Source organism: Cygnus olor, chromosome 4, assembly GCF_009769625.2.
Source record: "Cygnus olor isolate bCygOlo1 chromosome 4, bCygOlo1.pri.v2, whole genome shotgun sequence".
Lineage (NCBI taxonomy): Eukaryota > Metazoa > Chordata > Aves > Anseriformes > Anatidae > Cygnus > Cygnus olor.
In genome coordinates, this window is record NC_049172.1 from 46,275,096 (window position 1) to 46,301,047 (window position 25,952).

Consider the following 25,952-nt stretch of genomic DNA (forward strand, 5'->3'; position numbering starts at 1 on the left):
TTATGAACCTTATGACGGTATCAGCCTATTTTTAGGAGATGTAGAAGAGGAATACACCATTTTTGTCAGCACTGTACATCAACTAAGTCCTGCCTGTAAGCCTCAACAATGGGAAGGGCTGTAGAGGGAAAGGTTGGAAAGCCCTCACCTGACAAAAGCTGGGATGCAAGTCTGTGAACTGCCAAAGTCTCCTTTCAAAGACCTGGTCTCTTCTTTCTCCTCCACCCTAACTCACTGAATGGGAGAAGAGGAGAGGAATCCTTCTCCAATGTCAGGGCTTGAGGCACTCCCATAGCTGAAGCTCACGGAATACGCAACTCACTGATTTCCAGTACCTTGTACCAGCAAACAGGTAGTAATTAAGGACAGTATGTATTCTTATTATTCTTATTGCTTAAGGCTACTTCAGCATGTTCTTACGGAACTCAGAAATTAAATACTTGCCTGAAAAAGGATGGTCAGAAATTAAACACCAGCTTACCTGAAAACTCAAGATATACAGTGCAACAAATAGATATCTTTATTCTTATTTCTTTGCCTTTTTTTTTTTTTTTTTTTTAAGTAACAGTGGCAGGATAATTGCAAATACCTGTTTTTCCAAGTATGTGCCTTTGCTTAGTAATTTCACATCCAGGGTGATCTACAGCTACAGTTTCTTTTTTTCCTCATCAGGTTCTTCCTAGGATAAATAGAGTGGCTAAATATTCAGAGCTACTACAAACTTATTAGGTGTGTAACACAGTGAACTACTTCACAGTCATAACTATAATCCATAAAGCAAACAAAGGGAGACTGCTTTGTTCACAGATGTAGTTGAGAAGAAGCCTCTTTTTTTTTTTTCTTTTCCTTTTTGGCATCTTGCTATTTCTGTCATACTGGATTGTGTTCTCCATTGTTACCCTCTCAAAAAAGCTATTATAAAAATGATTTAAAAACATACTTTCATATTTTAACATAGCTTGTACATCAGTTTCTCAAAGACCATTCTAGAAAATTCAGCTTGTTCAACATAATAAAAGAAGGTCAAGTATGGAAAATAAGAGTAACAAAACAGCATAGTAAAAATAAGAATGTCTGTAGCATGTAGTGGTTAGTTGTAAACAACTGAAAGAAAGAAAAAAAAAAGCTCTCTAGAAGTTGTAAAATAGTCCAAGCTACAGAGCTACTATATTTTTCTACCAGGTGTGTTTTCTACCACAGCCTTAATTTTTATTACTTTATATTTTTAAATAACTTAATAATGAGTTTGTCTGCCAGCAGCCAACTCAAAAACATAATGGAAAAAGAAAAAAAATAGCCACCATTACAGTGGCGGGGAGAAACTCTCCCTCCCCAGCAGCCAATACGTTGTGTCCAGTCCTTTCCCTTGTTAGCAATCCCAGTCAGGCCAAGTTCCTATATTCAGCTTATTATGAATGAAGTTCTTCAATGCAAACCTGGATTTCACTGAAAGGAATGGTAATTTTTTCCCCTCCATAATCCAGTATTAACTCTGCAGAGTCCTTGTAGCAGCTAGCTCCAGCATAAGGAGGGGGAAAAATACTTCATCCAGGTGTGAAATGATTCATAGGCGGCATCTGAGCTCTTCAAAGGGTTCTGCCAGCGCTGTCTTCAATCAATAGTTAAGCCAAGAGTGGGCTGTGATTTAATTTCATCTGTCTGATGTGAGAAGCTGCCTGTTTGTTCTTGAGTTAACTTGTCTCATCTTTGTTGACAAGGTATTTCAACTGACTGCAGTTTTCATCACCTTGAACGCTGCTCAGTACACAAAGAAATAAACCACGCCATGCCCCTTGATGAGCCACAAAATGTAGCAACAGCAGAAACAGCAGCCATCTCTTGCATTAGACTCTGCCCAGAAGCGTTGACCTGAAACAAAGAGGTAAATGTAAAGAAGACAACCATTATGTACATCTTCTCAGATAGCTTTGGAGTGACTCACATAAGGATCCCGTGGAACTGAGGTCAGCATTACCACAGATCCATCCCCGAGTCTTTCTCTGTCCATCTCGCCTCTGTGTGGGATGCACTGGGCCAGAGTGACCATGCACTGATTGTAATTCTCCTTTTTCCTCCCCTCCCCAAATTCACTGGGACTAGTCAAATGTAACTCTTACATCCCCTCATGATATCCCAGGAAAAAACACCATGGTTGTAGTGCACAGCTGCCTACCAGAGTGGATCAGGAGAATTGGGGCGTTATATTCATGGGTGCCTCCAGGTGTTATCACACCAGCTGCCAGAAACAGTGACAAGAACAACTGCCTAATGGTCAGTTCCTTGGGATAGTGGTAGTTTAAAAACTGACGTGGAGGTGTGGCTTATGGGTGAAAACACAGATCTATACCTATTTAATTCTAAGTCTCCATCTAGGTACCTGATGAGTTTTCTCTGCTGCCATAAATTCACCTTTTTTTTTTTTTTTAATAAGTTAATTGGCAAAGCAGAAGCTAAACCAGTGCCGTAATAGTTCCTGTATCTTTCCATAATTAATAAAACGAAAGAATTGACTAGGCTATGTTCAGCCAGCAGTGAAAGGAAAGCTAGCATATGCTGCAATTCCTTTTTCCCACACTGGACTCTAAATCATTACCTGGTTTCATGAATACATTTGACGCAGAATGATCATTGTGCAAACCTCTCTGAAAACCTAGGCGCAGAAAGGGATGGAGTGGCTCCAGAAATGTCTGCTTGAAACCAGAGTGCTCTACAGTACTTGTGAGGAAGTACAGATTTCTTTGAAGTTTAGAATGTGTTTTTCCTACACTGAATAATGTAAGAAATTAATATACACAATTACTTGTTTTAATTCCAATCTCCTAAGGGAGAGAAGGCTTGAGAGGGCTACAGATAAAGACTGTGCTCATTTTTCTAAGAGTCCCAGAGTGAAAGGGGGATTTGTACAGATGCAGTGCCCCATCTGTTGAAACATACAGCATGCCATTTGGTTTTAACTGTTTGATGCTAGCTCCATATCCTATTCTCTTTATTTATTGATGCGAGTAACCTTTGACACAAACCTCAGAGTCTTCCATCTGTCCTTTTCAATGTGATTCTCAGGACTTTCGCTCTCATAAGAAGCCAAGTAAAGTGCTGCAATCACAAGCAAATACAATATATTAAACCTACTGGCATTTTTAAGTGTGCTCTCCCTGGAAAATGGATGGAAGTTAATTGAAGCAGGCTTATATTATCCATCCCTCAGATGAGGACTCCAGATTCCCATTAGAAAGTACAGCATTTTGCTTATAATTACATACAGACAATACTAACAAAAAGTGTATGAGAACAAAGACTACCCTGAAGGGGAAAAACAACTATTGGAAACTGAAAAGCATGAGAGTGGAAGAAAGCACTCAGAAGGAAAAACTGAGCCCAGGGCAATGGTGCTTTACAAGAAACTAGCCAAGTCCCAGTTTTCTTTCTCAAGCAGCACCCTTTTAAGTGTCCTGAAAGTCCATATATATACACTTCAGATGATATTTACAGGGACCACATATCCAAATCATTTTTTTTCATTCCATTTTAGAGAAAAGGACAAAGTTGATTTTCCTAGGCCACATGCACATCATGTGAAAAATCTTATTTTCCCTCTCATTTGTAAGGGAGAAGCATTTTTTAACTTCCCAGGCAAAGATGTTTCGGGTCAGTCTTTTTTTTTTACTGGGAAGAAGCAATGAGTTAACATGGACAGAGACAAGCAATAGTCAGTGACACCCGACCTGCACGAAGTCCAGAGCTCCTTACCATCATCACTGAAGACTGGGATGGTGAGCAAATACTGCAGAATCTTCCGATCCCTTTCAAATGGACACTCCACTTGTTTCCATGTCATAAATTCACTGACTTGTTTTGCTAATTCCCAAAATTTCTGCCAGAGTAGAACAGGAAACAAAACAGATGCTATATTGGAGAGTACTAATTACCTGAACATTTTTGAAAGAGAGAGAGAGAGCCCTCGGTTTCAAGCCCAAGGCTTGGGAACTTTCCAGCTTTTAAACTAGTACTGAACATGACTGAACAACTCAGCTTCTAACTTTTGTGTTCCTGCTTCAACCTGGGATGACTTCCCACTCCTCCACCATGGTGAAATTGTTGTTAATCATGAATATAAATAGTAGATCATGATTTGCACTCAAGTTCTTTTCAAGGAGCTGATAATAGTTCTATGCCTAACTTTTAAGTTTGATGATGCTTATTGTTTGCCTGTTTCACAGTGAAGCATTTAGTAATTTTCACATCAAGTCTCCAGATGCTTCATACTGACATTTTGAAATCCAGATGTTCCATTTTTAAGTTAATCAATCTGAAACGCTCATTTTTCTTGCTGGAAGCTTATGCCAAAAGTAAAAATTCCCCATGTAGTGTGTTGATGTCACTCATTGACAAGCTCTTTCAAGAGAAGTTTAACACGTCTCAAGAGCACTTGGCTTCTTTGTGAAAAAGGGCATTCCAGACTATAAACATTGCCTAACTTTAGAACCAGGCTAGTTGAGGCTGATTACAAGAAGTGAAATTACTGTAATTTTGTGTGAGTGACCCAAGCTTCTTTAAAACAAAGCACAAGAAAACAAATGATTTGGTAATCCACACTGTCAGATAAGAACTGTAAATTCAAAGGCAGAAGAACTCCTGAAAGGGACTCAGACCTTCTTTACTGCTGCTCTGTCACACATTTCTTCAGAGACAATCTCTAACTGTCATGCACAAAATTACTGCATGTGTATCTTGACAAAGAATGGACATAACTTTTACATTTGGAATTTGAAAAGAAGACCCAAAATACTAAATTGCATGATTTTTGGTTAGGCATAATAAACATGTGAATTGAAATGTTTAGATGAATTTGAGCACTGGGAAGAAGTTCTGACTTTCCCCACTAAAAACTGTGACTGTTGAATAGGTTTCTATAAACACTCCAACTTCAGCAAAAATGCATTTTCCTGACTACCTCTCAGCTCCTGTGAGAAGTAACAGATATATTCAAATTACAGTCTAGTTTTGCTTTCCTAGAATCCAGTGGAAGCTGAATTGTGGTCTGCCTTCAGCCTTCTGCTGAAGGGGCTGAGGCTATATAAACACCCCACTCAGTGCCACACTGCTCTACTTACTTCAAAATTGACATGACCATTTGGAAGACGATTGGCACAGCCCTCATTGAGGAAGTAAATATCTTTGATCAAGAGGCTGAAGAAAGGTATCACGATCTAAGGAAAGAACAAGAATATTCTCAGTCTTGTACTGAATCAAAATATACTGCTCTATAGAGAACAATTAAGTGAAGTCAGGTGGTAGAAAAGGTAAACAAAATACCAAATGACTAAGATCTATATAATTTCTCTTTCAATCCACAGAATTTTTGTGTTCACTACATTTTATAATACATAAAGTCCTCCCTCAGATGGTAAGCTAATCCCTGTGATTTCCTTTCCACGTTTGTGCCAAACAACTGTTTCCACTATCTTGAAGGCTTCATGACATGTAGCTCTCTCAAGGTCACAATTTCAGCACCCATTAGCACTCCACTGCTTGTCCAGTGTGGCTACAAGGTGTGTTTAGAACAACAGTTTGCCTAGCTCACTTCACTTCTATTTCTTTTCCCTCTTACTTTCACTTTCTCGTATTTCTTTGCAGATTCCAGAACATACAACTCAAGAGGTGCCTACTTCTTGCACATACTTTATCAACAACTACATGGAAGTCAATAGTTGGGATAAAATGCTGTGGGGAGCTGAGGAAATCCTGACCAAAAATCAAACCCAAAGGCAAGAGCTGACAGTATATTGTCATCTGCTGGGCTCCTACTATAACCTCTTAGTGCTTCCATTGCCTTAAGACTGCATTTGTCTCCACCCTCCCCTAACAGTGTGTGCCTCCAGAACTAGCATGGCCTCTAACTCTGTTCTGCTTCTTAGAGTAGGTACACTATAGATTCTCAGGCTCAGGAAACTGTCTACATACAACAGACCAAAGCTGGCAGTGGAAGAAACAAAAGCATGCAATTTAATCACAGCAGGCCACAAAGCAACAACATGAAAGGCAAGGCATCAACCTCTTTAACACAGGGGTTGAAATGCAACCAGGTAGGCACAAAATCTCGTGGTTTCAGTAGGCACTGAGTAAACAGGCCAGCATGGAAAATATTTGTTGGAATGGCTATTCATATAAGAATGAAGACATGAAGAAGTGAGATCAATTCACTGAAACAGAAGAATTTTCATCCAATAAAAGGTGATGCTGTGTTGCCTCCCTGGAAGTTGACATTAACCTCCACTTGTGCCCCAAATTTCTGCAGGGTCTCTCTTCATAGTGCAGCTATCCCTCTTGACAGGGACTTGTCTGGTAAACGAGGGGAGATCTAAGCTAAAGAACAATATGACAAAGTTTGGAGCTATAAGCCCACTTAAATAGATGACTTTTGATCTACAATTCTGTGAGCTCAAGCAAGAAATTGATCCTTACCACTGACTGGTTCAAAACAGAACACTTCCTGCTGACTGAACAAATCCAAGTATTTGCCTTTGGAGAATGCTGGAACATGCTTACATTCTGAAAATGACTGCATTTCAATTTGCATCCTACAAAAATTTGCATAGCTGCACATCCTTGTTGCAACTGAGCACAAAACAAATATCACCATATCACAAATTCCAAGCGAGACTTGGCTGCAATATTGAAATATGTAAAAGTTCTTTCTTTGAAGTCTTAAAATTCACTTTTCTCTCTCAAAAAAAAAACAACATTTAAACTTCCGATGTTTTGAATGCTGTGCAAACAGATCCTTAGGACTCAGGAAAAAAAAAAAAAAGAAAAAAAACAGATTTTATTTACATGTGTATAACATCAGTATAGACAGGCAGTCTGCACATGGAATTGCTTCATCCTGCCTGGTAGTTTAAATTATTTGATGAGCACCAAGATCAGGTTTATTAAACACAGAACAAAGTGCTAAAGTTGTAAGCAGTTGATGAACAACAGCTCCTAAGTGGATGGCAGCTAGGAAGCTATTTGGCTCCCTTCCACAAAAACTACAACCAGGACTCTGCATGAATGTGCGACCAAATCCACCTTATTTCTTAGAAGCTAATTATTTTAAAAAGTAAAGAAAGATGCCACCTCTGTTAATGCATAATTTGCAGTCATTCCAGAAATCTGCAAAGGGGGATTTTAACCCACTGTATCCCACTAATACCTGATTCAGCTCACCTTTTCCACTAAAACTCCAGAGTATATTAAATGCTCATCTAACAAATACTGTACATGAAGGGCACTCCCCAGGATTTAGACAGAAGTTCTGTCTAGATTTGAGTTTTGGAGTATCTTTTCTGAGTAGATTTTAAAGCTTTTCCACCCCAAACTGTAAACCATTTAAAAGAGAAAGATGTTCGTTTCAGTCTCTTTGCAACCACTAGTTAAACTTCGCATGTTTAGTTTGTCCTCTAACATTTTCAGCAACATTTCTTCTGCTTCAGCAATTATCAGTCCCTCTCCTTTGCAAATCCCACATGCAAAGAACATTATTCATAAAAGAAACATACAGACAGAAACACTAGATGCCAACTTCCAGATTCTGAAGAACTACAATATTTCCCCAAATTAGACACCTCTGAACTAACATGCATTACCCACAGTTAGGCCAGTTGATCTCCTCTCCTTTTTTTGGCATAAAAACACCACTCTCCCAGTTCTCCTCTGTCTTTCATGTCAAAGTATAAATGAGCTGAGGCAATGTATATTAGTTAATATAAATAATCAAATCATTCACTACACGTTTGCATCTTTCAGCCAGTACCAAACAAGACTGGATTTCAGCAGACTGCTGTGACAGTCATTTTCTTGATCCACCTGGTTTCCTCAAATATTGCATTTATCTAGGTGCCAGCTTACAGGCAGTATTTAGATATTCTGAATAGACAGGGATTCAGTTTTGAGATTTTATTTTTTTAAAAAAACACTGAGGTAGAACTGTTGAAAATCAAACTCCCCAGACAAAAGCTTACCATGTGACTTAACAAGCTTATTTCTTTTCTGCCCATTGCCAAGTCATTTGCAAACATACCTTCTCTCTGTTGCTATGAGCTGTCAGGGACCTCTGAGCGGCTCCACGCAGAGCAGTCCGGTAATTATAAAAATTGCTGGAAGGGTCCATCTGATGCTACAAAGCATGAAGAAATGTAAATAATGAGCTTCAGAGAGCCGGCGTACTCACCACACACAGCACTTTTTCACTTGAGCAACTATTTTAAAAAGCAAGAGGTCTGTGTAAGAGCACCACAAACACAGCCTTTTAAAGGACTGTGGCATCTCTTTATCTGTTCTTTCAATCAGAACAGAAATGTGATTTAAAAAATGTTCGCTCATCACAACAAAAGTCAGGGGCAGGAAAGCGAAGGCAGGCACTATGGACCTTTTCTTTCCCTCTTCACCAATAAAGTAGCTTCAGCTTTAACTCAAAAGCCAAAATCATGAACTAAGACAACAGTGGGTCTTGACACTAATATTCTACTCTTCCTACGTATGCAGATTTCTCAGAGCTGACTTGGCTGCGGTGGCAGAGTAAGATCAGGCAGCTAAAGCTGCTAGTGGCCAGGATGACTGCATCGCTCATGAAACACGCCCTTAACCAGCAAAGCCCAGCCTGCATAATAGGTTTGAATTAAATAGGACTGTGATATTAAGAGCTGATTAAGAGCTTTGCAGCCACCCCTTGACACAAGCAAGGCTATCTCCCACCCAAGGGTGGGGGAAGCAAGTGTGAAGTGGCTACAACTGTCCGGTTTTAATCTGTTGTCATAGCCCGAGTCAAATCTCTGGATGATATTAATAAACATTCCGTGTTTGCATCATGACCAGAACATCACAGTCTCTGTATTACTTATAGTCTGAGTTAACCGATTGCCATGTAGACCAAGCTAATTAACTTGTTGGTAAATAATCTGTTGGGTAGATCACAAATTCTTGTATTACTGCACCTACATGATCTTTGCAAAAGGCATCTGCTACCTGAAAGTAATTGGCAATCAATCAATTCAAGATGAATTTCTCTGAATGGACAAGGCAGCTGCCTTACAGCTAAACTGCATTTTCAAAGGCAGAACTGCATTAGGTGAATCCACACCAACCTCTTCTAATACATCTGCCTCTCAAGATGTTACCTACTTTCTCCCCCCCCCCTTTTTTTTTTTTTTAAATCACAGTACTGCCACTGTTTTTTTGAAGTAACAAGGCAGTTACTTCAGTGTCCTTCTTCCAGGTTGAAAGAGCACAAGATAACTGAAACATTCTTATTACACCTTCTGGAATGTCCACTAAGAACATATATATACTAAATTAAACATGTCAGAAAGCAGCCATACTTGCATTTCAGAGCTGCTTAAAGTAGCATGCTACTAACAGCCACGTGTCCAAGTACTGGTCAAACTTACCTCAAGAATATCAAACTTGGCTGTCTTCACTTTTGCCCACGTTTTCTTTAATCGAGAGACAGGACTCATGTTCATGCCAGCTGGATGTAAGAGAGAGAAATTGTTTGAACATTCAGAAATCTTTGAGGTGGCTAAGGCTGGTAAGTATTTCTAGAGCAAAGGAGCTATTAACAATAACAAATATTTTCAGCAGAGATACTCTAAAGTCAGACTTACTGTTTTCTTGAAATTCCAGTGGTAAAAAAAACATTGGAAACAAAAATCAACATCTTTTACAGAAAAATCTCTCAAAAAATACCATGCTATAAGTTCATGTGGTCTCGATAAATGTGAATATGGAGTAAAAAAGTCAAATGAGTTGTCTTAACACCACCTTTTACAAATTTAATGGAAATCTACGGTATCTGGGAAATTTTACCATTTCCATAAATATTCCCAATATTTTCCTATCTGATATAAAAGTGTGGAATTTTTAAACTGCTAGGATATTTATGGTGCTGTAGAAATAATAAAAGACATCAATCCTCCATATTACAGGAGGAGTGTCTATTCCAACTTAGCATTAAAACTTGTTTCAAAAAGCAGAGATTTAGATCTCTGAAGAGTTACAGTGAAAACTTAGCTTTTTCTGTGATGTACACTAAAGAGTAATCAATTTCTTACATGTGTAATACTACAAAAACATCTAGCAATTCTCTGCCATTTCCCCTCCCAACCGCACATCGCTGAGCATGTTAAGCAGTAGAGTTCCCTATGAAGCACCACAATTCATTTATCCAGATTCAAACAGGGACAAAACATCTCATGATGCATACTTACAAATAATAGCCATTAAGGAGTTAAAGTTGCCAATATTAAAACATTCCCGTGCCACATCAATGAAATATTCTATCACTCTTGCTCTGTGCTTCTTCTTCACAGGCTGCAAGAGATGACATTGAAGCGTTACTTTCAGCTGGAAACAGAGAGCTCTAACCCAACCCCAAAAGAAGAAACACCTACAAAGGTCTTTTCCACGTGTACCATGACTTTACACTGTTTTTTTACACTGTTTTTACACTGCTTTTTTTTACACTTTACCTATAGATTAAATCACACTATTGTCTTCAGAACATCAGAATGGAAACGACAAGCCAGACAGCTGGCAGATAGAGAGCAAGGACAACAGATAAGGATGCTCTGCAAAGAAGAAGGGTACGATGAACAGCTGAGCAGAGAAGGGTGTCAGCACACAGGAGAGAATAGACGGCTCCATTCATGAGGGATAACAGGAGAGAAGGGCCAGACCCATTCCTGTGCCAAGGAGGACTAATGCAGTATAACATCACCACTTGGTCATATGAACAATGCGGACGCACAAGTATGATGCTGAAAACATGCAACTTATTTCCTCTTCAGACACACATGAATACGCGTGGAACTGAGAGAATGGAAAGTTCAAGGGTATACTGAAGGGACACCAAACCTAAAAAGGCTCCACGGTTTTGACAACTAGACTAAGCAAAACCTTTTAGCAGATAAAGTCCTTGCTTACCATACAGATTTCTGTTGCAACCAAGTAACTGAGCCTGTTGAACCATTCTACATAGGCTTCCAGATTACGGGTCTTCTTTCGATCTCCGTAGCAGCTCTGCAGAAGAAAAAGAGCAATTTTTACTGTAATCTTCACCTTTTCTCTATGAGAGACCTTTTGGCTTTCTCCGTTGCCATCCCGAGACCCTGTCAAGTAACCAGGATCAACTCAATTACCCTCAAACAAAAACCTTGGAAGTAAAGCAGCAGTGATAGCATCTGGGTATGCATCACTTCTTCCTGAGCTGTTGGCTCAGTAAAGCACTCAAGCAGCCATGCAGAATCCATCACCTGCTCTTAATCCCACCAGCATGCTTTGGGGAATTAGGATAGATTTGTGCAAACAATCAAAGATAAATATCTGCTTAATATTAAATTAAAATAACTTCGAGAGACTGTCTCACAAAAATACAAATTATAAGCTTGGGTCATCCTATTCTGTTCATCAGTTTTAGGTTGGATAGTAACTCTAGTGTTAACTGCCTGACTTACGCTCTTTAAATTAACTGTGCTAAAGTCATCTTGAAACCAGCACCTAAAGAGGTAACTCCAGCATACTTAGCTAAAAATACAGTGTTTTTAACCTTCATTTTATGTGGATATAGAGCTCACCGCCTGCTTTTCATGATGAGTGCGCTCTACCTACAGACTGCCCCAGTTGTCAGTTTGCTGCAAAGAGTTCAAGAGTTTAGTAAAAGGAAGAACAGATGTTAAAAATGAGTAATGCAAAAGCCAAAGTTAATCTCAGCTTTTTCCAGCAGGAGACTAACTACGTAGGTGGATGGAAGAAAACATTCAGAGGATTAAGTTTCCCCTTAGTTTAAATCAGAAAAAATAGCAAATGTGTTAAACTGATTTCAATTTGTTTTCTGAGTTCTGGAGCTCCTGGACATGTCCTCCAGAAAGAAAAAGCACTGATAAAACAAAATTGTTAAGAGGAGTACAGAAGCATTTTCACTTTTCAGTTTGCTTCTGCTGGTTCTCATTTGTTTGCTGGAACTTCTAGTTCACAGGCACCTGAACTCTAGGATGTTAAATGCCACACTTCAGAGCTGCTCAAGATCTCTAATTACCTTGTCATTATCCAAAGGGTCCTTTTGCACAAATGCCTGGACAAATTCTTCTGGTCCAATATAATTAAGTCTCTCCTAAAAAAAGCACACAAGCAATCAAGTCAGATCCTAGGTTAACGTGCATATCAAAAGGAGGAGAAGGACGAAATCATAATGGAGAAATAAAAACTCACAAGCTCTATGTGTGTAAGCTGCTGAGCTAATGCGTAGGGATCGTTGCAGACTGTGATTATGTCCCTCTGGATGGACTGGGGCTTGGTCTTTAAGACCGTGAGGCGATCTGTGGACGTTGCATTAATTTTTGCAAGTACTTCCTCATACTGGCTAACAGTTGCGAGCTTTCGAAGCAGGTTCTGGAGGAGCTGCTGTACGTTCTTCCGATACATCTGTCACGACATGAAACAATTGGGAGACATTCTCAAAATGTGTGAGGATACTATATACAGTCTGCATGACACCAAAATGGAATGATGCTGATGCCTGACAATCCTGTTGTAAACATAGGACACATTCTAGTATGTGAGTATCTGATACTGACATTTCATCAGAACAAAAGGAATCCAGATGAGCATTTAAACACTGATTGTCTCAGGGCTTTAACAGTGACTTGACTAGCCAAGTTACGACAGGAACAATATGCAGAATGCTCTGCATCGAATGAAGTACCAGTCGTGATAAAATACAAGAAATGAAAATTCTCCCCCTTCTGCTGCTTAGGACTGCAAATAAATCCCAACAACATATGGTCATTTAGTGATGATAATAGGGCCTACTTCACTCTGGGGTGAAACAAGACCAGTTTCACCTAAGTCAGAGTTAAAAGGTGCAGTATATCTGAGAGAAAGAATAGTATAAAGCCATCTTTCCTTCTTTCATCCTGCAGGCCTCTCCGTGTTGCCCTGTTTAATTTACCAGAAGAACAAATTTGCGTAAGAGCAGGACTTGACTTATGTAGACAGAACTCCGTAACAGCCCCCCAGGTGGTCACTTTTCCAAATTCCAGATACCAGCCTACAGATATTAATGGAAAACAAAAGTAGTTGAAAAAATGAGCATCCAAAACACCTATTGGCAGCCCACCATAGTGTGATCAGTCAAAGGCCTGAATGTTTCCTGCATTCTAATGAATTTGTGTTTCTCTACGAATCTGTCATTTATATGGATTTCCAAATTCAACCAAATACAGCAGCATTGTTTTGGGTCAAATTCATTCTTGAGGTCCGTGGTATTCAACCAAGGCTAAACTTGGCTTGTTACTTGGTAAATAATCACCTTCTGGTTTCTATATATTTTGATTTTCTAGACAAATACACACTGCAATGTTTTTCACTGAGGGGTGGTGTGGGAAGAGAACAGGGGGATCCTAAACTTTTCAAAAAAAAGGATCAACACACTCCTCATGAAGACACAAATATTATTTCAAGTGGTGCACTTCAATAAATAGGTGCTAGGTGACATACACAAATATGCCTCACTGACCTATTTCCCTTCCAAATTCTTTGAAATTTGATTTAAAAGAACTTAATGAAGCATTTTCTTGCCGAGCTGGTAAACAACCAAGATTGAAAAAGCATCTGAAATACTTTGGATGTGTTCTGGCTTATTGTGGAAATTGCCTAACAATTAGTGGGTCAATCTTAAGAGCAAAACTAATAAACATTGCCTGAAATTGTTCTTTCTGTCAACCCAAACAGGGAAAAAAACTGGTGAAGATGTGAAGCCAAGCTACCTGAACTCTTGGTTTAGCATGACCATACAGAACAAGATATCTTGAACTCTTAGGCTGCAGCACCCTGCTCCCTAAACTCCTATTTCAACTCCAAAAAATTACACACTCCTCTTTCCTGGTAGATGATAGGTAAACAAGTTTACATGTCAGTTTCTTAGAACACCTGATGATTAACTTGTCTGTTACCTCCTATATTGATGCAGCAACATGAGCTATAAGATCAAGATTATCATTGATACATCTTCCTAAATTGTATTCTTTTTCTTAAGGCCTTTTTTTTATTAAAAAAAAAAAAGAAATCCCTCTATATTTGTACCACACCTAGCAAGCCTTCTAGCCACAAATAAAGGGAAGAATGCTGATATTTATTTATATTTGAAAACCTCTGAGGTTTGGACAGCACAGAAGAAAGCGATGGGACACTTCACCCGAAGGTCATCTCTTGGTGCCTGTCCTGTACAGATTGTGACTGGAAGGCATTACTGTCTGCTAGATGTGGAATATCATATGCTAAATGAGTTTCCACAGTCACTCCCCCTAAATGATATCACAGTGGAATAAAAGAGAGGTTGGTACAATGTTGGGCTGCGTATGAGAAGACATCGGGATACAGGACACGGCTTTGGTGTGACTCTGCATACATGCATCAAATGTTTTTACAGGAAAAGACACCAATAAGTGTTTACATGGAACTAATCAGGTGACCGGAGGCAATGGCTGATAATGAAGAGCTTCAGAAGACTTCCCTTGAAACAAAGGTCAGTTAAGCAATAAAAGAGACCAGAACAACATCTGGAAATATTTCATGAGCATGACCTCTAAGGACACAGAGAAGGAAAAAGTAGCAGGAATAGAATGAAATTGAGAGGAAAATAAATAAATAAATGAAAGATCAAGGTTCAATATCCCAAAGACTTTTCTGACGGAGAAATATCTTCATGTGGTGAATGGTCTTAGCTGGACCCTTACTGATAGCTCTTAACACCAGTGGAGCACAGTAATTCGGAAAGTGGAATAAGAAGCTACAAGTAAAAGAGATGTAGTGAACAGGAACAGACAACACCGATTCCTTTGTATCCTTCAAAGTAATGACTTACACAAACTAATCCAAGCAATCTGCAGAAAAGCAGACTCAAGGAATTTGCCATTTGCTGTTCCACACAGCTCACAATAATGCACGCCAATTTACTGCAGCGCTTGCTTTCGTCTTTCTAAAGGAAACCTTGAAGTCACTTGGAGGTCTAGCGTGGAAGCTAGGACAGATCTGAAACTCCCTGCCAGAGCAAGATTGCTCCCCACGGATCATTTTCTAGGAGCTTGTCCAACTTCTGCCCTTCTCCTCAATAGATGATTTCACTGTTTAAATGTTGTGTACTGCCAGGAACTTCACTGTAGAAAATCTTTCCCTGTTGCTGTTTCCACCCTGCTTTTGCTCCCATCAACTCAAGTTTCTGCAGGCTAAACAACTCTCCCTCTTTTTATGCCAATGGGTGTTTTTCAAGTGGATGAGAGTCTGCCATCTTACTACTTTTCCTTGAACTGAATGTCAGTTCCCTATCTTCCTTTTAAAAGAGTATCAAGGAACAAAGCAATACTGTGGTAGCACTGTAAAGGGAAATTTGTCTCCCAGCACCCACACTGTGAAAGCAAACTTATTGCCTGTTCACAATCCAAAGCCCCCTATAGATATCCTGTAGCAATTCAAAGTTTGCTCATCAAGTTTGATTTTTTTAATTCATATTCCATACCATATCTCACTCCTTTCCACCCTTCTTCTGTTGTTTCTCCTCCCTTTCACAACACAGAAATTTATTTCAGCTCCTAAATTCATTTTAGGTTTGTTCTTTTTCACCCTTATTTATAGGCTCCCAAGGTCTTTTCAGGCCTTTGGCAGCATTCACACCGCCTCCCAGTAAAGCTTACCTACCAAAGCTCGTTAACAGGCTGTTTTTTGCCTTGTCCATATCATTATTCAAAGGCTTATGTAAGTAACACCAAGCCGAGGAAGACTAGAAGCATGATGCCATTTAGCAATTGCCCTTTGTGTTTATAGTTCTTCCAAATGCCACTCCAATGTCTTTTGCAATCTTAGTATTATGCCAGCTACACATGACCTGCTTATCGAAACCTTGTTAACTGCCTTCCCACTAAGTGGGAATAAGCCTTGGATTTTGGTTGAGTTTACTTCAGTACTTACAAGACAAGCATCAATTAAGCAACAAAATATTTCGTAAGACCTCCCTGAAACTTTACTTGCACCTGAGAACTGGCACTTAGAACAAGACCATTCTTCCTGATTTCCTCATGTGCTGCTTTCAGAGGAAGGAATACAACAGACCTTCTTTGAGTCCATGTCCAATACTTAAAGCACAAGACGATTCTTCCTGATGATTTTCTTTTCAAAACTTTTTCCCAAACCTACTATAACTCTTCCACTGACATAAACATCAGAAGCCCAATTCTAACAAACTTTATTCACACAAATCGAACAAATTACCAGGGGATTTCTCAGATATGCAAGGCTTCCCAGTGTCTTACCCAGCTTCTTCCAAGCAAAATCATTAAGAACAAAAAACAAGCCATGTTGTGCTTGTCTGCACAATGTGCAATTATTTCATGGTTTCAGAGATGGGGTGAACTCTGCCTGTGCTTTGGAGAGGATCTTTTCACGCTTCAAGGCTTCCTCCTAGTCCTAGGTACCGGGCAGAACTTTTTGTCTTCAAGAACTGTCCTTCAAGAACTGCCCTAATAAGTTAGTTTGATTGCCCAGAACCCTATCATGTTATTAACAACAACAACTATTCAATATCAAAGTATTAAAGAACTGCCTTTTAATTCCAGTAACTTTGTGCACAGACAACTTACCTCATCACCACTGGCTATTCTCTGTGCCAGCTCCTTTAAGTTTCTCATCATTCTTTCATCTCGGAAATCATAAGGAAACGTCTCTGTCCATTCAGTCAACAGCTGCAGGATTTTGGGTGCAATTTTTCGTATCCGGTTCTATTGAAAATGGAAAGGAGGAGCATTACATGGAAGAGCAATACAGCACACAGCTAACCCAAAGGAAATATAATCCCTTTCTGTAGGATACCATGGAGCGTAGGGGTATGAAGCCCAGTTAATTTTTTAAGCTTAACTTAAATCTGCACTGGATTACAGGCCAGAGCCAATTGGCTTAACTGGGCTGGAAATTAGGTCCCAGGTAAATGGAAAACCTTAGGAAAAAGAAAAAAAGAAAAACAAAACATATCTATATATCTATATATGTAGATGTCTTGCCTTCATTATCAGGAGTATCACAGTGCAAGACTGTTTCTGTAATTAGTGTTTTCGTAATTTATGGCCAACTATCCAAGGGTTAAGCTTCAGTTACCGCTTACACATGCACAATACCTTAGAGTGAGAAAATGGTGTAATGATTCACATTTGTTAATTTAATTCATGTTATATTCTACTGGGGAGGAGGTACCATGCAAACATCCACATCCTGCTTCCTTTCACTCTAGACACTATACAAACACTGACAAAATGCATTCCCATGTAAGTGGACAGCAAGCTAAGCCACTCCGTCAAGACTGAAGCAAGACAGTAGCTTAAGCATGTGAGACACGTCAGTGCAATTCCCATTCACGTGCTTAATTCATCGTTATGTCTTTCCAACTTTTTGGCTCTATACGTTAAGGCATTCGGAATGCTGAAACAAAAGCCATCACTGCAGGATATGTCATTAATAGCCATTGCTTTTATTTCTGTCCCTTGCAGTGGTAAATTGAACAGTGCAGCAGCAGCAACAGTCCTCAGGCAGGACGGGCCGAGCAGCGTGAAGATTTCCCAATAATGTCAATGACTAAAAGGTCAGATTTTCAGAGTGAGGGATATTACCTTGTCCAGGCCAGGCTCACTTAGTCTCTGCTGCTCAATGCACAGATGGCAAACTTTGGCCATGAGCTCGTAGGGATGCATGAAGAGGCGTGAACTGAGAAGGAAGGTGAATATGTACGTCCTCTGCAAACAAGAGGAAGACAGAGAAAGGGATAAATCACCACCATTTCGTATTTTCTCAATATTTCTTCTAGACAAATCAGTTCCTAATACTTCAGTATCTGCAAAACAAAACTGTGCATGTGGCTGTGCCAAGTGCTATTACTACAGCAGTAAGCATTTAATTGAACACTTGTCATTGCTCCAGACTCAGCATTGTACCATCACGCTTGAGCCAAATTAGGCAAGATTAAACCAAAACAAGACAGGGCTGGGCTGGTTTAGCTCTTGTTTTGTATGCAGTGTTCTTACAAGCCTAGTACCTGAAATTACTCAGAATAAAATTTCAGCTCATCTCCTGTGCTCTGCAGTACACCTCTGTGAGAACCAGTACCTGACGGTACAACTCTTCCTAGTGCAACAGGGTAAAAAAATCATGCTGCAAGTCCAAGCTATGTAGAGTACCAACACAGATCTTGCTTGCTTCCATATTTCTCTGGTTAAAGCAAACAGTCCTCAGACTGAACAAAAAAATAAGTCAGTTAACCAGACTGCCCAACTTTCCCAACTTCACCACACAGACCATCTCTACCATGCTGTATTTGCTTGTTTGACTTCAGTATACCATGCACCATCACCTCATACTCCCTTTAAGAAGGAAGACCCAAATACTGTTCAACTCTCACAGTACTGCTTGCTTCCTGGGTGAAAGTGGAGGGAGTTACAGAGTTTAGTTCTACAGAATAAAGAAATAGAAGCTCATTCAGGGACTACAAGAAAGGGCTCTTTACCTTGATTTTCCATATATAACGATTTGACCTCACTGTGAGATCAATATTGATCATATGCACCCCAATCCCCACACATTACTAAGGGATTTATGGCACTCATCAGAAAATGTACAACATCTCAATTTTTGGGGCTTGAAATAAATCATGTTTGACGAATCAGTATCTAAGTAGCTACATGTTTAAATTTTACATTAAGCATTAATGGATAACCAATAACTTAAGCACAGTCCTGTGGTGCTGCTAACCCTGATATAAGTTTCAAAAGCTCCTGTCTTGGAATTGTAAATGCACCTATGACATCAACAAAAGCTAAATACAAGCAGATTTATGTTCTTAGCCAGAGTCTTTCAACAAAAAGTGATGTAGTTTGTCCCTTGGCCACTCCCTTTCCTTTCTTTTGGTATCATTCTCTTTTCTAAATGATATATAAAATATCTCAATGCACCGATGCATCTGGACAGGACGAAAATTCTCAAATGAGGAATGCCCTATTCTCATGTCCAACTGCTGCTGATTCCGAACAATGTGGTACTAGTTTGACATTTCAGTTGCTAATTGCAGAACATGTGTGGGCCTGAGATGAGCTATGGGACACATGCATTAAGAACTGTTTATTCTTAAACTAAACACATTAATCAAGTCCTTTCTCCTCAGCTTGCTGTCAAAAGATTCGACAGATTTTTAAGGGTCAATGGTACATACAATCCATCGAACAGTAAGCCACACTAGGTATTTTCTTTATAAATGAGTCACCAGGGTTGCGCTCCATAACAGCAGTAATAAAGGATTAGATTTCCAACATCAGGTGAGTTCCTGCATGCTGAACTCACTTGAAGCATGTTTACCAGCCAGCTGAACCCATTCCTTAGCAATTTCATGTGACGCATTCTGCTTTTGCTGTGCGCCTGAAAGCTTCCCTTCCTGAGATACATTAGGCCTAGCCACATAGCTCGCTGGGTGCACATACTTACATCAGGATAGTAATCTACGTTGGGTACTAAGTGCTGGATCAGAGCTTCCAGAGACCCTGACAAGAGGTTGTTGTCATGGTAATAGAGGCCTCCACAGCTGTCCTCTTTGGACTGATAGAGATTCCTGTTGTAGCCGCTGCTGTCAAACATCGCTGCAAAGGGAGGTGTCTGCGGCATCCTTTCCTGAGGAGACACATGCACAGAGGAGATACGACTTTATTATCAGAAGGTGCGACACAAAAGGCATTCTACACTCGAGATAGCTTTGCAGTAGGAAAAACATACAAACAAGCAAACCAATATCACACCCTGGGTCACTCGCACAGAGCAATAAGGATTGCATTGTCTTGCAGCCTGTGCAAAGGTCCAGTGAGGGCTCTCATCACTGCCTATCACAACTGCCAGGCTCTTCTTTTGTATCTTGGCATTTCTTTGTTAAATTACAGATAAGAGGATGAGGTTAAGAGTGAGCAGGAACATTCAAGACTCTTGTCAGAGGTTTTGGGAAAGCAAACTTCCTCTTAACACTTCTGGGCACATGGCATAACGTCCCTCGACAGCTTTGGGCAACCCCCTGACAGCAGAGCCATGAGAGCAGCACGCTGATGTGGCAGCACGTTCAGGCTGTTGGGGGCAGGCAGAGCCCAACGAGTACAGAGGGACAGCATGAAGGGAAACCCTGAAAAAAGGTGGTGTGTGAGGACAGTCTCCTTATGCGACACGACTGCCACATTTTCCTAACTTCACCCTGATAAATCAGCGCTTGGTTTTCCCTTTAAGACTGTGACAGGTGTGATCCAGGCTAAGACCAGATGCTTTGGAGCATCTACCTCCACCTCCACTCCACAGAAATTTGGAAGGATATGTCCACATACAGTTTATAAGTGCTGTCCAAGTTTACCTATGTTTTCAAAGATGCAAGCAGAGTCAAAGCTCTGTTAACCTTCCTCAAAATTTAATAAGAAGGTGAGAAATCCAGCCGTCTGTTTTCCAGCTTCAGTCTCCTAAGGAAAAATGAAGGAATTCCTCACCAGTCTGCATCTCAGTGTCTGCAGAATAAAAATGCCTTACTGAGGAAAACGATGAGCCTGTGCTGTGGGCTGTTCAGCCATCCACGGTTGTGGGTGGGCGGCGAGGGGGATGCGACCACGCATGAGCTCTTTTGGTGACGCAGCATGCAAAAGGGCAGAAAGATAAAATCACTGTGATTACTTGCCGGCTGGTTTTACCCTCCTTTCCTCCCCTCCCCTGCCTTCTGGTAGCAGCCGTTCTTGTCGGTGTAAGGAACCTGGGTTTTTACGGCCTTGACTGCAAGCCAAGTTTATGCCCACTTCTAACCACAAATATGGACAGTTTTCAACTCTACTACAGCAGCTACTGTGTGCTGAGTGCTAATGGGCCGCTCGTATTTGGGGAGCAGACGCAGCAAATGCAAAACGCTACCGTGTACTGCTTCCACTCCTCTCCACAACTACGAGGCATGGGAGGCTAAATTGTGAAGGTAATTTCTACAGGCTGCCGAGCTTGTGTGCTGACAGAGCATGTGCCTGAAAAGAGCTGTAATGCCTCTGAGCCATCATTGTAAGTGCAGATGCTGTTGCTTTTCTCTCCATTGTATCAAATCCTATTTGTGGAAAAGGTTCTTTAGAGCCACAGACCTCGGCAAACACCAGTCTGCAAAGGCACCCGGTTTTGAGAACAACTAGCAATGTGACAGCCCGGAGATAAGTAGCACACTGCCATCTGTGTGCTCCACAGCTCACAACAAAGCACTTTTCAGAGGGAGCTCGGTAGAGATGAGAAGCTATTAAGTTATTAGCTAGATTCCTGGGGACCTAAAGCACCGCGCACAGAGCCAAAGCCTCCCTGCTTCTGGCAGCAGGTCTGGACAATGGAGGCATTCAAACCAGCACAAGACTGAGGGATTCAGTAAGTAAACAATAAGGGAAAGCCAAACTCCAGTGCTACGATAGAGAGGGACAGGGAACAGAGCCTCCTGGCCTACATGACCTGCACTAATCCTGCTTCGCAAGAAGCCAACTGATATTTGCATCAAAAAGGGACAAAGTGAGGAGTCTCCATGTCTGAAAAGTCACATTAGTCACTCTGTGCAGCTGTTCACCCAGGGATACAATTCTGGCCAGCCTGACGAACTGGGGAGAGGAGAAGAATAAAGTAAGTACATGCGCTGCAGCACAAGGTGCAGGCCTGACCCAAACGAGGCTCCTGTACAAGAGACACCGGGCAGGTACGAAGCAGCCCAACTGCTGCCACCCTCTGCAACGATAAAGCATTCTGTGGCATACAGGCTCTTGTTTTTTTGGGCTCTTTGCAAGGCTAGCAAAGTCTAAGAAACCAAATATCAGTTAAAGAGCTTGTGCAATATTTCCTGGGTTTTCAAACTGCGTAAAGCTCACCATGTTTTAAATGCAAACCATGGACTTGAACAAATGCAAAATACTCTACAGTCCACTCGTGTTGAAAGATGTCCTGCTCGTACCACAGTGTAGAAGTTGTTTCATCTACCATGGTGATGCTTCATAGCCAAAAGACAAGTGGTAATGGAGAGGGTGCAAACTGCCACCCACCCAGCAAGCATTTGTAACCCTGTGGCTGCAAGGCAATGCTCCACAGGGAAAGAAAGAAACACTAGTTTGGTTCTGCAACACCACTTGGCATCAATTTTGGCACTGTAAAAAGCACTATGAGAGGAGCTGGTTTTGATCCAGGTCTCGCATTAACCAAATCAGCCCCATTCAGCGTGAGGCTGGAATCTGCAGAGGTTTTACCCAATCTGACCAGCAAATGCTTGTGATTTCATACAACCATCAGCACCCCAGAGCAGTTAGGTACTATCTGATTTCATCAAAGGCTGAGGTGATACAGTGTTTGGGGAAAAGCCCCCACTTCCATCATACCACTAATGCCTGGCACGGTAAGAACTGGAACAGGTGTGAGTCACAGAAAGGTTTTCTCCAACTCATTTTACGCATGCATGGTATGTAATACTACCCTTTAAAATACGTGATTTTTTTTTTTTTTTTTAGAAAGTCAGCAGGCAGTGCTTAACTCTAATAACTCCCAAAGGGAATGAGACCTTTTAGAAACTTTCAGTCCCCTAGCTCTTAGTACAATTAGTCCCAGAATCACGCAGATCCTTTTTCAGATGGATCTAAATTTGCGACACAGAGCCTCCTCGTGCCTGAATCAAGAGGAAACACAAAAATATCCTTAGGTCATTTCTAGATGTCCTGATTCATAACAATGAAATAAAATTCCACAAAGACTGCCCCTGAAAAGTACATGTTGTTTGCTGTTTGCTCACTTGTTTGCTGTCTATTTCTGGAAGCCACTTGACAGAGATGGTTCGGTTCTGCTTCAGCGAGATGCCATGCCGTACTAGGGAAGAGATGTCCTGTGTGCCCCGAGTTCAGACACGGCAGATTTCATTCCTAAGTGAACAAGACAGAGGGCACGTTCTCTGTGCAATGAAAAGGGATGATATCAAAGTGTGACGGAGATAAATATAGCACAGCCAACAGGATGATTCATATAACACGTGTGCTTTTCCACCAGGGTTCCTCAAGTACCCTGACCCTTTTGCTCTATTTCACATGGAGGTGGAGACAAAAAAGCAGCACACTTCGTTCTAATTAGCTCAGGAGCTAAATACATAACACCAACCCTGCCTTCAGAATAACCTGAGTGGAAGTGAAATGCCAGTCACAGGGCAGAATCTGTCCCACAAAGTCTTGGTGTACAGAGCAGATGCATCTTAGGACCTGAAAATATTGATAAGCCATCACAATACATCTGACAGGCTGGAATTAGAAAAACAGACAGGAAAGATGACTCTAGTGAAAAACATCCCAAGTTAAAATTGGAACTTTTAACCTGGGTTTTGGAAACATTTGGCTATCTCTAACATGCAAAATGTTTTATTTATTTATTTATTTTTAATTCTGACTTGATCTGACTTGAAGGAATGAGCACTGAAATAATTTCCTGGCTCTAGAAGTGATGCTTTCCTGTAACAGATGCAAGTCAGTAACTCTGCATTGTGGAAAGACAAATAAAACTTGTTTCTGCATTTGGTATCATCAAGGAGAACGTGAGATCCTGGACATTAAGGTCCCATAACTCTGACTTCAAATAGCATGCTCACAAAAAAGAAGCCTCAACAGTCCTCGCAAGAGCTGTGTAAATAAAATGTCAGAACCGAAGGCAATGCGCTCAAAACCCCACTGTTTCCTGCAGTTTCCTTGCCAAGATCCAGTCTGGCAGAACTAAAGGAATCAAGACAAAGCTTCCAGCCTGCCAAGTGCTCATCCAAACCTCTATGTTCAGCAACAGAAAAAAAATCAGTTTTCTACTAGCAGCAGAGGAAGATTGCATTAGTTTGTTTTCTTTGTGTGTACATTAGAGAGCTCAGCAGGGGTATAAACCAAAACAAACAATGTGGGTAACTTGCATCCTTCACGGGGGCACCCACAGAGAGGTTCAGTACCAACCTTGAAAGGTGCCTTTAAAGCCACTGCCAAACATCTTCAGCTCTTCTGTTAGTTCAGGTATCTCCCACACCACATGGGGAGCGGTCACCGAATTTGTACCAGTCTGAAAGCACACCTCCTCACACAGGATGCCAACCTCAAATGTGCAATTACATCCCCACAGAGCTGCTTCGCCATACACGTCAGAAACCCCAAACCACATTTACAGAAGGATTGCACTTCCCAGAGTGTTCCTGATGGAGGCCGTTATAAAGTTGGGGTATGGCAAAACAGAAGACTGCTGGGACTACGAATCTTAACAGTTTGCACTAAAATAGGAAAACATGAGCAAGTAAGAATGAGCTTCCCTGGAAACCTATAGAAAGGAAGTAAGGACTAGGTGCTTAGCAGCAACATCCAGCCTTAACTGTTTCTGAAGTGTTTGTGAAAAGTGTAGAGCATTTTATACAACAATCCAGGCTACCCAGAACAAAAGCATACCAGACACAGAGGCCACCCTTCGCATTCCACAAAACGTGGGTGTGTTTGCTTTGTTTACAAAGCATCTGGTTTTTGCACTGAAACGTAAAGTGAAATTCTACAGCTCAGCTATTACCAAGATAAGAAATCTGAAAACTCCCAGATCAGTGCTTCATACGCCTTACGGAAGCAATCACAGAACGATCCTAGCTCAAGTTTTGTTTCTTGCAGTTCTTCCCTGACGTATTTCAATTTGCCATACAACTCTGACAGTGTGACTTTAGCACCAACTTTGACTTACACTTGCTTCATCTATATACTGTCCTCCCCAGAAAATACTTGAGAAATGCTTCTTGTAAGAGGCAGAGAACTGTAAATGGTATTTCATACTCACAGAGGAGGTGGAGAGGCAAGTAACATATCTTTTCCTGGATGAAATGGAGAGCAAGATAAGAGGAACTAAGAAGAAATTCACCACAGAGTAACATGAGGGCTGAAACTATATGGAATTGATCCTGCTGGACAGTGACATAACAGCAGAAATATATTTTACATCCAGAAGAGAACAGTGAGCACATCGTAGCCTCTGGCAGGGCAAGCAAAGATCTCCGGCAGGCAAAACAAAGTAGATGAGCCTTGAGCCACCTCTTCATTTTCACTGAAACAGCAGAGGATGAACAATTTTGTAAAGTTCTCAAAAAATTACCCAGGCAACAATAGGCCATAAAAGAAAAATGCCAGTACGCAAAGAACAGAGCAGGAAGCGAATTTCAATGAAAGGCTTTTTCCTCCCAAATGCGGAAAGGAACTCCTTCTTCATTCTTGGTAAAAATAGATCCAGCTGATGATGTGGGAAGGGTCAGATGCACTACTGCTGACTGATCACTCATGTATGAGAACTTTGGCACAGTAATTAGGCAGGTCCTGAGTAATTCGAAACTAAAGCCCTAGGATACTGAACTGCAAGTGTGATGGACATGCACACGTTTGTGTGTACATTTGGGAGCATTAAGAAAAGTGCAGGGCGTTACTAAGCATGCTTTGAATTTCTCAGAATATGCAAGGGTAGAAGAAAAGGGAAGATAAAGAAGCTCCTCATGATGCTGATGTGCTCTAACTCCTTGCCCGAAGAACCAAGCCCCCTTCTACCCTTTCCCCACGCTCTTCTTCCCTGAGGCACGAACCCCAACGCGCGTCCAGCAGCGCTGAGGGTGGCTGTGCAGGCAGGCAGACTGCATCATGGCAAAAATCCCAGGTGCAGGAAAATCACACGGGCCAAGGGAGAGAACAGGACATATGTTCCTCCAGACCAAAATAAATCAAGCTGTCTGTATTGCTGGACTCTCAAATGCAGCAGCCTTTAAACACAGAACATGAAAACAAGACCGTGCATATAACATATTATTAGCTTTCTCAACACACTTATTATCTTATCAT

The 25,952-nt window shown here is 40.9% G+C and overlaps 1 protein-coding gene across 9 annotated transcripts in view; it reads right to left on the minus strand.

Annotated features, from left to right (window-relative positions):
• Positions 1-497: 497 nt before the first annotated feature.
• The window catches only part of RASGEF1B (RasGEF domain family member 1B), a 143,758-nt gene continuing 118,303 nt past the window's right edge, over positions 498-25,952 (minus strand). For 7 of the 9 annotated variants that reach the window (XM_040555139.1, XM_040555138.1, XM_040555146.1 and 4 more), the window contains 13 exons: positions 19,546-19,728; positions 17,685-17,807; positions 16,665-16,802; positions 12,244-12,456; positions 12,071-12,145; positions 10,960-11,055; positions 10,245-10,347; positions 9,426-9,505; positions 8,060-8,155; positions 5,112-5,207; positions 3,748-3,871; positions 3,021-3,093; positions 498-1,869 (listed from right to left, as the gene is read on the minus strand). In XM_040555139.1, coding sequence (XP_040411073.1) covers positions 1,845-1,869; positions 3,021-3,093; positions 3,748-3,871; positions 5,112-5,207; positions 8,060-8,155; positions 9,426-9,505; positions 10,245-10,347; positions 10,960-11,055; positions 12,071-12,145; positions 12,244-12,456; positions 16,665-16,802; positions 17,685-17,807; positions 19,546-19,722 — 1,419 coding nt within the window. In that variant the 5' untranslated portion in view covers positions 19,723-19,728 and the 3' untranslated portion in view covers positions 498-1,844. Of the gene's footprint in view, positions 1,870-3,020; positions 3,094-3,747; positions 3,872-5,111; positions 5,208-8,059; positions 8,156-9,425; positions 9,506-10,244; positions 10,348-10,959; positions 11,056-12,070; positions 12,146-12,243; positions 12,457-16,664; positions 16,803-17,684; positions 17,808-19,545; positions 19,731-22,870; positions 23,811-25,952 lie in introns of those variants that run through there. The other 2 variants (XM_040555143.1, XM_040555140.1) reach the window with 2 other exon arrangements.